The 13,456-nt window shown below is 37.6% G+C and overlaps 1 protein-coding gene across 5 annotated transcripts in view; it reads right to left on the minus strand.

Annotated features, from left to right (window-relative positions):
• Positions 1 to 13,456, minus strand: part of PKP4 (plakophilin 4) — a 101,586-nt gene that overhangs the window by 61,176 nt on the left and 26,954 nt on the right. For 2 of the 5 annotated variants that reach the window (XM_040603807.1, XM_040603806.1), the window contains exon 2: positions 11,667 to 11,800. In XM_040603807.1, coding sequence (XP_040459741.1) covers positions 11,667 to 11,795 — 129 coding nt within the window. In that variant the 5' untranslated portion in view covers positions 11,796 to 11,800. Of the gene's footprint in view, positions 1 to 11,666; positions 11,801 to 13,456 lie in introns of those variants that run through there. The other 3 variants (XM_040603809.1, XM_040603811.1, XM_040603808.1) reach the window with 2 other exon arrangements.

Genomic DNA, 13,456 nt, shown 5'->3' on the forward strand with positions numbered 1-13,456 from the left:
AATGGCCCCTGGAAGAGCTCTCTACTTGCAGTTTGTATCCCTTTTCAGTAAGGTGAAATGTGGTTCAGCAACGCACTCCTCAGCCTTCGGCAGTCCGCAAGTACTTTTCTACCTCACAGCTCCAGTTTTGGAGGTCTTCACAGCAGTGCAAACAAGAGGTGTAGTAAAAAAACTACTTTAAACCCAAGATTTACCTTGCAGAAGTAGGGGATAATGTTTTTTCTACCAACAACACAATAAGATTACCTTCAAGAACCCCCACACAGAAGGCTAATTAGATTGGCCTGTTAAGAAGCTGCTGCCCCTCCCAGATGATATAAGGAATTGTAGACACTCTCAAACATTTCTTAGAGCTCACTACCCAAACTGAACAAACACATTGCAATATTCCAAACATTGGCCAGCAAAACCGTTTGCCTCTAGGACGTGAACTCACCCACTACTGTCACAGGACACAAGCATCCACAGAACAAGACTGCATTTTTCTACTGTTGCTCTACTAAGACCAGTTCAACAGAACAGAATATGCTGTAGTTCTGTTAAAAATAAATATGCAAACCACGGGAGCAGCAGGAGGGAGATGTCATCCTCGACCTCCTCCTGGCCACCCCTTCCATTACGCTGGCATTTACTGTCAAGCTTCAGCATTAGAAAAGCTTAGCACAGTCAATGCTCAGACATGAAAGAGCATTTTAGGACACACATCCTAAACTTGGATTTTATTAAAACCTGCATTTAGACAGAATTCTAAAGCTAAATCCTTTTAATCCTGAGATCAGATATGAAAATCCCCACGAACATGATAAGCTGAGGGCCACAGGAAATCTTTTGGGCCTGTATATGGACTTGAAAGTATGAATAACACCAGGTTTGTTCAAGATGAAGCTGCATTCGACAGCAGAGACCCAGTCATCACAGTCTGATAGCAGGTCTTAGCATGATTCAACCTCATGTTATATGAAAGTGGCACATATGCACCCTGTCAGCTCATTTGGACAGTTTGTCTTTTGGAGAGAAAATATTAAAAAGCGTTTTAAGCAAAAAAAGTCAAATTTATAAGTAAGAATTTCTTTTCCAATTCTGACTATAGACAATGCATCCATCTAAAAGCTGATTCACCAGCCAGTCATTAACATGCTAGTGGAGAATGACGTGATTTTCAAAAAAAAACATTCAGATGCTGACACTCTGTAGGTGTTGAAGCAAACGTCAGCAAGACAAGCTTTTCCCCAAATAAACAACGATGTATTATATAGCATGTAACAAACATAAATCTTTAAAATAAAAGAATATTGCACTGCTTGTTTGCAGAAATAATATAGAACATTTATGCTATGCTTAAAGCTGTTTCCCATTCCTTACTTTTAAATCAGTATTTAAATAGCAATCATTGATACAAACTATGAATTTGAACACAAGAGTCAAGTTGCCTGTTATTTACTGATCTTCTAATTAGACGAATAAAATAAAACATATGCTAGCCATTATTTGCTTACATTCAACCCATCTCTACTCATTTGCCTTTTCATTACAGGCAGAGGCATTAATGAAAACAACACTATTTAGAAAATATTCTTAATACATTCTGTGAATACACATTTACGTGAGACATCTCCTCCCTTTGCTGTCTTCTCCTACACTCTTAACACCGTCATTTACACCAGCTCACATTATTTCTGCAGGAAGGCATGCTGTAACGCAAATTTTACCACTAGGCAACTTTTGCCATTTTGCATTCCAGACAGAAAAAATTACAGTAAATTACCAAATCCTACAAAAAGGTTGGCATTGTCTAGAAAGCCTTTTTACATAAAGGTAATCAATTAAAAAGCAGCATGTAACAAAGGAAACAGAACACAGCTCCAATTCCAACATTATAGTGGCAGAAACCAGACACACAAAAGGAAAAATAAAAATCCAGGCTTGTCAACCAAGCTCCCATCTAAACGATCACAGCTTTTTAAACTGATTTGTCCACACTTCTGTCATAAAAGTGTTTAAGAGATAAAACAGTTACTTGAGATCATCAGAAAAAAATCAATTTTTAGATTTTACAAGTGTAAAACCATTACAGGTTTAAAAGACAAAAAAGTCCCACCGAAACTAAAAGAACGACCAATGCAAGCTAAGCCTTCTCTAAAACACTACAGAAAAGGGAACAAGACAAAATACAGAAGTTACAGTGGAAGAATATATTGCAGAATCCCCTCCCTCAACTTGCTTCGTTTGATGCAGCCTGCAATAAAGCTGGCTTTCCAGGCTGAGAGTGCACATTGCTGACTCATACCCAATTATTTGTCCACCAGGATGCCCAAGTCCTTCTCTGCAGGGCTGCTCTCAATTCATTCATCCCCCATTCTGTACTGGTACCTGGGAATGTCCTGAACTAGGTGCAGGACCTTGCACTTGGCCTTTTTGAACTTCATGAGGCTCATGCTAGCCCACTCCTCAAGCCTAAGGTCCCTCTGGGTGGCAATCCTTTCATCTAGCAAAGCGAATCAACTGCACCACTCAGCTTGCTGGCACTTGCAAGCTTGCTGAGGGTGCACTCAATCCCACTGTCTATGTAAAGATGAAGACAGTAAACTGTACTGGTCCCATTATGGGCACTTAGGGGACACCACTCATTACTGGTGTCCAGTTAAGACATTGAGCCATACTATAACTCTTTGGACATGGTCATCCAGTCAATTCCTTACCCATCACACAGTCCATCCAACAAACCTGTCTTTCTACAATTTAGTGGCAAGAATCCTGTGGGAGGCCATATCAAAGGCCTTACAGAAGTCCTGGTAGATAACATCAGGAGCTCTTCCCTTGTCCACTGATGCAGTCACTCCATTGTAGAAGGCCACCAGATCAGTCGGGCACGATTTGCCCTTGGTGAAGCCATGATGGCTGTCTCTAACCACCTCCCTGTCTTCCTTATCTTTCAACATGTCTTCCAGAGGACATCTGTTCCGTGATCTCACTGGGCACTGAGGTGAGGCTGACTGGTTACTAAGTTCACAGGGTACTCCTTTTTACTCTTCTTAAAAATGGCTGTGTTATTTCCTTTTTACCAGCCACCGGCGTCTTTACCGACTGCCCTGACTTCTCAAATTATGACCGAGAGTGGCTTGGCAACTACATCAGCCAATTCCCTCAGAACTCTGTGATGCATCTGATCAGGTCCCATGAATGTGCGTGTTGAGGTTCCTCAGGTGGTCTCAGATCTGATCTTCACTTACAATGGGAGGAAGACGTACCTGCCTTGAGGTTCAGGGATTTCAGAAGTGCGGGAAGAGATTACCATTGAAAACTGAGGCAAAAAAATTACTTTTAAAAACTAAATTACTTCTAGGTTAACTTAACTGAAAGCATCACGGTAGGAAAAGGGAACAATTATTTTCTTTTTCTGCTGATAATTCATTTTCTAATTTGATATAATCTCTTATATGCAGTTTGCTCTTCACAGTGAGAGTGGTAAGCCCTGCCTAGAAAAGGATAATTTGGTTTTGACTGGCAGAATGATGCAAAGAGATACACACTTAGTATTGGACTATTGTGTGGCCTGCCCAGTGTTCTTAATACACACCATTTTTCTCTTAAAAACCCCAACACTGCGATACAAAATTTGTATACGTAGTTGCACAACATCTGAAGTAACAAATTGCCCATTTAAGTAAAAAGGCCTGTTTTTTCCTCACAATGCAAAAATCCAAAGCCAGTTAAAACAAAAGAACTGTACTTCTATTTTTCTTGGGGGTGGAAGAGGTGAATGAAACAAATGGACTACATAGCAGGAAGTTTTACTTCATGTATTTATACTATGTTTAAAGAGCAAAACTTGCTAGTACTCTATCAGAAAACCTGTGCTAAGTAGAAATAAGGGCAAAAAACCCACCAAGCCATGTTTGGCCACTTGTTCTGGGGTACATGTACTGTTGATTTTTTGGACCAACACTCAGTTGTCTATTTACAATATTCTTCATAACTTTATAATTTTGGTCTTGACAAAAAAAATAAAAAAATCACAGCACACTGAACTGCAAAGGTGTAAAAAGCACGCAACTAATTTGCCATTTTAAAATCATTCTGACGCTTAGGAAAATCAAATGTATTTTTGCAAGTCCAAGCAAAGCAGCAAAAAAGATAATTCAGCTCTATTTTCTAATCTGAGCAATATTCTTATGTGTGCAGCCTATGGTCCTAATGAAGCAGCAAAATTTACATACTTTTTGAAACAATGAGTGCTGACTTTTGTATGTCTTCTTAAATTTGCTATCTGTAGCTGTAGGTGACGTCTTAAATATCTATAGAAATATGTAAGAGGAATAATTTTAGAGGTACCATGTTCTTTAGAGCTGGAATACCTCATGTTCTTTTTTTGTAGCTTAAATCATCATACTGTTATAGAAAACTAAGTCCTAATCAATTCCAAGTGCATTGATCACCTTCATAGTTTATGCTTCCTTATAATGACATTTTATACCACTCTGAATGGATACCTACCATCACCATGTTTACCTATCAGACAGTATACTATTTATTGCGGGATTCTATTTGAATTTGTTTCTCTAGCCACTTCTCTGAAAGCAGTGGGAGAGCATGCATCTTGAACACGATGCTAGCAACAAAGAGAAGCTGCTGCCCTAGGCAAAAATCACAATTAACTGAATTTTATAGTACTACCTTGTGACAAAATGACATGACAGAAGTCGAACAAAGCAATTAATAAGCTTGTTATCATTTGCAGAAGAATATACTAGAATTATAGATGTAGATTACAGAACACGTTACCATCCTGCATTAAAAGGACCAACCAAATCCTGTAAAAGATGCACACTGTGATGCCTTGGCCAGAGCTGCTACTTTTCCAAAATTATTCAATATACATCAAAGGGGGAAAAAAGCTCTATAATTCTATTCACAGATTTTGTATTTATAACCTAAATTCCACTGCAAAGCCACAGACTGTATTTCTTAATACGAAGCTACAAAAAATGCCGGCCTTAAATACAATTACATTTAAGGAACAGGAAACACATATTTCAAGAAAGATCAGAAAGCAACTTGCTGTGGAAAGGCAATCATGCAGACTACAGACAGATCAGCTTCCGTGAGCGAAACCCAAAATCCATCCAATTTTAGAACTGTGTCATGTCCTTTTGGAGGCTGAGGTTCCTGGAGCAGGGACGAGCCTTGCGTAGGGTGTCATCATTGTAGTGTATACCCCAGGTGACCAACAACAGCTCTCACTTGGCAAGCTCCGCCAAGCGGTAACTTGTCTGCAGCAATGTTGAGATCTCACTCAAGAAGACACTTCAAGGTCTTCATTGCTGCCAGACACAGGTGAGACAAGTTACACCTATTCCAAAAGCAAAATACTATTTTCATTTGAAAGCCAAGTACCTCTGACAGGCTTGTGGCTCCCTGACGAGGAACATAGCTGCCAACACACTATGCTGGGCTAGTAACAGCAAATATTTGAAAACAGGTAAGTAACGGGACTGTAATTGGTACTACTGACCATGAAGACTGTCATTCTTCTGTTGCAAGCTTTGGATAGTAAAAGAGGCAATTCTGTGCTTTCTATCTGCATCCCATTATGAGACCATACTGCAGAGATTCAGCATTTTCATTTTTGTTAACAAGGAACTTTGATGCCTCAGCAACATGGATGAGGAGTCTACATTCACAATATTGAAAAATAAAAACTACTTTCTTTCTGCCCTGTTGTGATTTGAAAACTTCCAGCAAAACACAGATAACTTAAAACTTTAAGCGAACGGTGGTCCAGCTGGCTAACTGAAGGTTTTCTGGTGACAAATACTCAAGAATCAGCAGCAATGGCACAAGCAGTGAAGACAACTCACAAACTCTTCTTGAATAGTACATGACGGGCTAGTCAGACCAGGATCGGGCAGTTGGGACATCTGAGAGAGAAGATGCCATTGGCAGAGAGATGCATCTCTTAGAGCTTCTTGGCCTCCACCAGCTCTCTATGGTTGCTGTGGTAGAAAAGAGGCCTAGGATGGGATGTTATTTCGAGTGGCAGCAACACTGGGAGATGCTAAGTTGCTTCAATTGCCAAATGTCGCTGTCTTTGTGAAATACTAAGAAGGTAATTGTAAGCTAAACTAGGAAATGTTTTCCTAATCATAAAAATGTTGCCTGTTGAACAACTGTGAAAGTTCAAATGGTGCTAAAGAAAAAATGTCCAAATTACATTCTGGACATTTTTATGATACAAGTGTGCAACAAAGAAGAGGATAAACAAAATCAAGTTCACTTATACCTTCTTTCACATTAACCTCCTTCATTGATCTATGTTCTACCTGTCTCCACTTGCTGTAATTCAGAGCTAGATCAAGCATCTGACTACTACTTAAAAGCACACTGAATAATGTGCTTTTCCAACATGAATATCATACTGCAGTGACCTAATAGAATTTAAATTCTCTACCAGAATCTGTTGAGAAAAAACCCCTGTACTTTTAACCAACCATATTAGATCAACCTTAACATTTTCTGTAAAAATAAAGTTTACCCATGCACACAACTGCATTTGCATGCTTTCGGTATCTCAGTATCTTCCAAAACAGAAGACAAAAGATAAAAAATTGGACAGGGTAAAGAGAATCACAGATTACAGGATCTGAAATGAGACAGCTACAATTATTGGCTGATCACACTTACTCTGTATTCAACAGCAGTAGACCATTAAAGCCCTTAATACTTTTATGCCTGCATTGTTCACCAGTCTGGCAAAACAGTTTAGTGCTGCTCTAGCTGATGAGGGATCAAAATTTAAACAATTCATAGAAAGCTTACTCTTAGTCAATGGTAGAAAGGAAGAACTGGCTACATTTGAGCAGCATCCTCTTTGGAAACTGTTACAATACTATTTATTCTTTTTTTAATTGGTGCTGAGGCTAAGGAATCTAATCACTCTGCCTGCTGGTGATTTAAGAGTTCAGCTGCTGCTGAGTAGATAGGCTGGTAATCTAAACATAAGTGTTACAAAAGGTACAAATACTCCAGTATATTTCAGGGGTACACATAGTTCTAGGCAGGCTCTTTTCCAGGGGGAATTTCTCCTCAGATACCTGACAGTACATGCTACAAAGACTAATTAATTTCTAGACTTTTACATGAATAAAGGAGTACACAGAATTTTGATTAAGGAAATGAGTTAGCCATTTCATCTGAGACAGGAGTGGCATATATTTTGCCCTAGAGTAAGAGCCTTGGGAAATGGATTTCTCAGACTTGATTCACCAAGACTGGAAATGCTTGTAAAACAGCAGAAACAGTAAACTTCAAAGTTTTGGCATTAAATAGGGAAGAATTACCTATGCAACTGAACATAATATTAATAGAGTTGGAAAAAAAAACAGTTCTTCCAGTCATTCAGAAAATGTTGACAAAGATTTTTGTTTCACCCATGCAAAACTTGGAAATCCATTTCATAAAAATTACTGCCTTCATTTCAGAGCCGATACATGTTAATCCACCTAATTGATCACTAGACACATGCAAATCATAATTTCAAAGTAAGACTGTTAAATTTTTGTGCTTAATTACTTAAAGTGCATTTAGCAAGTCTTTTTTTCAGGTATCTTGTTGAAGTGACATGTCTACACAGTTGCATTACAGAATACTTGATATAAAGCACCACATACCTGAACTGCTGAAGAAATCTCCCAAATTTAATTTCAAAATACTGTCATTCTAGTAAAGATGTTTTTAAACATGCAATAATAAATTCTTTGCTGTATGGAGAATGCATTCTTTCCTTCATTTCCATCTGAAAAACTTGGGGTTTTGCCTTCTCCCCCTCCCAGAAACCATATAAAAACCATCTCAAGATCCATGTAAAGAATTCAGTACTTAAACAATAAAGAACAGAAAAAAAGCAAAGTGCACACTTTCAAAATACATGCTGTGGTTCAATACAGTCATACAAAAGGGAAAAAGATTCTGCTAAAGTGTTGCAAAAAAGTGAACACTTCCAGGAAAACCCAAGAGATTTATGACTGTTTATCTGAAAGCATATCCAATCATTCTTGCTCTATTGTCACCTATTTACAAAAGAAAAGGTGAAAAGTTGTCCATCTTCAGGTGTCAAAAAACTAGATCCAAGAATAGAGAAACAAAAAAACCTCCATGACACTGCTGCAAGCGCGTCTGTCTTAGCAAAGTAACTAACACCAGCATATTGATATTACTCTTTAAAACTGGATCGATGGGTAATTTTTTCTGCGAGACCTTTTCTCTCAGCTCCATCACTGAACAGGGAAACTAACATACTAAGCAGGAAACACACAATTCCAAACGATCCCATTTAATCTTGCCAGCCCCAATTCATTCATTCCAAATTCAGCAGCACATGGCTTGCATGTGTAAAGCAGCAGTGACTCCACAAATTTATCTGGAGTAGTTGGCAACCAGATGCCCCTACATTCCAACCCCCCAAAGAAGTTACTGCTATGATGTTGCCCCTATGATTTTTTTAACGACTTGCTATTTTAGTGTGAAAATACTCGATTTACTTTTAATACAGATAAAAGACTCCCTATGGAACTCAACTAAACTTTTATCCAAATATTCCCCAGGATTCAGATATACAGACATGTATGTTTCAATGCTTTAGTTTTACTTAAAACTTGTTTCAGCATTTCCAAAGATACTTCTGTCCATTATAGCATGGAAACTTTGTAACATTTTAGAAGTTAAACACATGTTTTGCAAAACCCTTCAAACTACTACCTTCAGAACAAACCCACAGAAAACAACCCTCCCTCCAAACAACCACTCCTCCAAAACTCCCCCACATCCAAAAAACCCACAACACATCATCAAATCCATTAAAATAAATAAAAAGGCCAAAATATGTTTCAGTATCATTACAGGTAGCCTTAGGATTTAATTCCTCTACAACAGCTGCAATTTATACAAGTCAGTCCTTCCCTTTTTCATCCAAAAGTATATCCACTAGTGTATCTGAAACACAGTAACTTAACCTGGTAAAAGAACTATCCCCTCCACACCAATCAAAGCCATTAAATGATGGTTGTCTCATCATTTATACTAATTAGGGATGTGTCTTCACATTAAAACAAAACTTGAGCTTTGTCAGAAAAGCACAAAGCTGTAGTAATCTGAATTTCTTCACAGACTACAATTGTTCTGCACATATTATAACACTAAAAGTGAAATGAAATGGTTTTTTCCTAAAATATAACCAAAGGAGATTTACATAGCCATCTGACAATTTTGTCTCAGTGACAGACTGTTCAGAGCTCAGAGGACACAGTCTAGTTTGGTAAAAAAGTTGCTCTAAACTGATTTGGGTTCACAGGAAAAGAAACAAAGAGAGTTTATTTAAAGTGGCTTGTAGGGGTTCATAGACTAATTAGTGCCACTTTTTATATAATCTTATCTATGCCACTATGGTAGAAAGCTCAACAAATTTTTCTGCCTGTTTCCTAACTAGTGTAGTAATTTTAATTTTTTATGAAGTTAAAATCTTACATAATTTGACAAGTAATAATAAAGGCTTTTCTGAATTGTGTTCCCGCTGCAGTAAATGTTTCTGCAGTAACAAAGTTAAGGTGCAGCAACTCTTTTTTACAAACACAGAACTACTGCAAATAAAGACAGATTCCTGTACAAAAGGAAGTTAAAGCATTACAAACAGCATAGTAGTTTCTGTTCAAGCTTAATAAAGTAAATAGCTGCACTGGAAAATATTCTGTTCTGGGCTTTATGCCATACAGGAAGGGTGTTGGAATATGTCAGTGTCCATAATTATTGTCAACAGAAAAAATACAAGAAAGCAACAGTTCAGCTCTTAATTCTTTCACATTACCATTTTAAAGTGAAGTACAATTTACATCTTCTTCTCCCTTGTATTCATGCTAATGTGTTTATACATTTTAAAGTTAAGCTACAGTTTTGAGGTTTGTGTTTCATTAAGTATCGAACACCATTTTAAACTTCTTTTTTCCTTTCATCACAAGTTACTTAATAGTCCACATACTTAATAGCTTTTTTATGAATGGAAAGGGGAGGTGGTTTTAATCTCCTTTTTAAATGAAGAAATATTCCATTATCATTTTTTCTCTAAGGATAAGAAAAAGATAACATTTCCTGGGTAGGAAAGGGAATGCTAACAACGCCTTTTTACTGTATACTTATGTATCAACCTATTACAGACAATGCTGTCATAATTGTATGTTCACAGCTTAAACAATTGCTATTGCATGAAAACCGCACAAAAGCAATTCTGGACGATAATCACAGCAGTCAGGTTATTGGCTGGTGATCACTAATAATTACAGTACTGCCATTTATTGCAAAGCTGCTCATCAACTAAGCTAGCATTATGAGCATGTTATTGGTGAACTGCAAAATAATATGAACCAACTTAAAATCACCACAAATGTACTTTTAAGCAAACGATTTCTAATTTACATTTGTGATAAGCTAAGATGGGCACAAGGCAAACTGCTGTCTCAGACAAGAAGTGGCTTAAGATCACCGGAACTCAGTTGCCTGGGATTACTTGTATCTTGATAGCTTCCAGCATTAATATCCTTCTCATTGGAAGATTTAATAATTTGAGTTGCTATTGTCACCTTATAATACTTTTGAAACTATTAATTTAGTCATGAAAATAAAGATTCAAATTCCATTATCCTGCATAAAATCTTCATTTAAGAATGAGGGTTCTATGGGTAAGAAATCTCTTCATACCAAGATAATATAACCTAACTCTCAACTTTTTTAAAAAATACGAATATGGGACAACATATGAGAACTAATACATCAAGTGGTTGCATTCAGAGTTAATATATTGAATCAAGCACTATTTATCTTAAAAGAAGTTCTGAAACAGAGACAGCAAAGCAGATTTATTCTGAAATTCAGATGCTAAAATTTACATATTACGCCAAGAATGACAATAATTATTTCTAGTTCTGACAGTAAAAGAAAAACTATCACTTCTGTGTTCTTAGAAAACAAACAAACAAAAAACCCAAGAAGAAAAAACCCGACAAACCCAAAAACTGTAGCTAGAATGTTTCTTTGTAAAACTGCCATTATTCCTCCCTTGAATGACCTTTACAAATCATGGCAGAACTTGATTTCAAACACAATCTTACGCTCCCTATTGAGACTATCACCAAGATAAAAATCCATAAAGGTGTTGCAGATTTAAAATATATTACTACCTTGGTACTGATAACTGAAACCAAATTCAAAAGTTTAAAATTTACTCTTTAACAAAATACAATTAATCATACCAAATCTTTATGAGCAAATTTCTGTAAAACTGTACACAACTTTGCAGAATGTACAAAAAGAACTGGTTTTCAGTGTTGCAAACTTCTGCACTAGCTTTTCTTTTTTACACAATAGACCTGCATTTTAAGTCTGATTTACGACAATAGTGCATATTTCCAAGGGATACAGAATACCATAATAATGCTTCTGTTCAATGCAATTAAATGAACCCTTTATATTCAGATTCTAACATTCTGATACACAAAATATGCTATACTAACTCTAGGCAACATATTTTAGAAACCGATTTTTTTTCCCAGCAATGCAATAAGTAGCAATGGTTAAGTCCACAACGCACACTGTTTCTGAATGGCTGAAAACAAGGTATATACCTGTTCCTTTACAGAAGCTAAAATGGTAGTGGCAGTAGTCTCTGGTTCCATGCCTGGGCCTGTGGAAGTTTCCCGTGTTGTCTGCGGCAGACCCTCCTCCACCATTGGGGTCTGCTCAGGGGCTGGCATTTTGCCTGTAATAACAATATTTTACAATAGTTTACATTTTGAGTCAGTGATGTTTAATATTCAAGTTTTCAGGATTATAAATTTGTCTTTTATTCTAAAACCTTTCCAAACAACTAAACTAGCAGAGAACTTTGTATTATTAATGTCAATGTGTTGCTATTACTGTGCTTCATCTTCACAAATTGAAATCAGAACTACATACAGAACGTGATGGCCAGGTAGGCGCAAGCAGGCAGCACAATGTTTAAAGATTATTTTTAAAATACTATTTTGTGGTAGTTACTAGAAGTAGCAAAATCCAAGATGTGTGGCAAAATACTGTTGTTAAACATTAAGAACACCTAGGAACAGTAAAAGTCTACTTTTTTTTTTACTTTACGTGCAGTTTTTAGCATAAAACATGACATGTGAGAGCAGAATGCTTTGCTGTTAGGAACAAACCATGGAAGAGACTAATTATGGTAATAAAAAAATGTGAATAAAGCTTCTAGTGCTCTTTTTGCAAAAGAGGAAATTAAAACACTGAAGTTAAACTAATTGCTCTGGGCTACAGATAGTGTGGAAAGGACCAGCAGGATTAGCGTTCAAGAATCCCAAGCTTCATTATTGCAGAGGCAGCACACTAACGATTTCAGTACATGTAAAAAAGGCAATTAATTTATTTAACTACAGAAGTCACTATTAACTAATATTACAGAAGTAGTTATGAAGTGTGTTTAACACTTTTAAAACAGCAAGTAGGTAGTATTCGTGCAGCTTCTACACATACATCATGCTTTAATTTCCTTCAGAATAAAGAAAATAAAGCTCATGAGGTCTAATGTTAAAGTAGTCATTATTTCTGATTTTAGATTTCCAGAAGAGACTCACTCAATATTCCTAGAGACAAATATGAACAGCAGTTTTCTTCCCTTCATTTCACAAAGATCAAGGAGCAGCTTACACTGCAAACGGACTCCAAGGCTGGGAATGGACTCATAAGACCTCTCAGTCCTGACTTGTTTTAACCACAACCATCCCTTCTCCACCACCTGCCTTTTAAATGCTGAATCAGCATAAAGCTGGGCACACAATACCCTAAAAGACACAGAACATCCTACAAGACTGGCGATTGTGCTGTAAAGCTGTGTGTTCCTGATTTGCTTGGAAGAGCAGTTGAGCTGACCCTCAAGGGATCTCTTCTGCAATCACCGTACAAGATCACTCATCCTCCTGGGACACTTTCTGCACTTGTGCCTAATAGACAGAGGCCAAGCACAAGTAAAGCGCTATGTTGTCAGAGGACTTCTATGCTACTACAGGCAGCCTTGGGCAGAAAAGGTGAGTGGAAACGAAGGGAGACAATGTAAGAAGTTGTACTTTCATTCTGCTTCATGTACAGCAGCATGTGCACTGTCAGAGGGGTGACTTCTGTTCAGGCTTACGAGCCACTTCAAGTGCATTAGCTGGCAGTCATTATTAACCACGCTACTCTAGTCTGCTAAAAGAGCCAGTAACAGAGTTAACGGGCAGCTTCGCATCAGCCACTAAGGCAATCAAACTGCTTCAGGAAACTAAAGCGAGGTGAGCAGCGAGAGGCAGCGGAGCGGTCACACGGGTAACACCGGGTGCAGGAGCCTGGTCACTCTGCAGCTTACCTACCACTGCGAGTGGAAACAGAA

Source organism: Falco naumanni, chromosome 8 (genome assembly GCF_017639655.2).
Source record: "Falco naumanni isolate bFalNau1 chromosome 8, bFalNau1.pat, whole genome shotgun sequence".
In the NCBI taxonomy this organism is placed as follows: Eukaryota; Metazoa; Chordata; class Aves; order Falconiformes; family Falconidae; genus Falco; species Falco naumanni.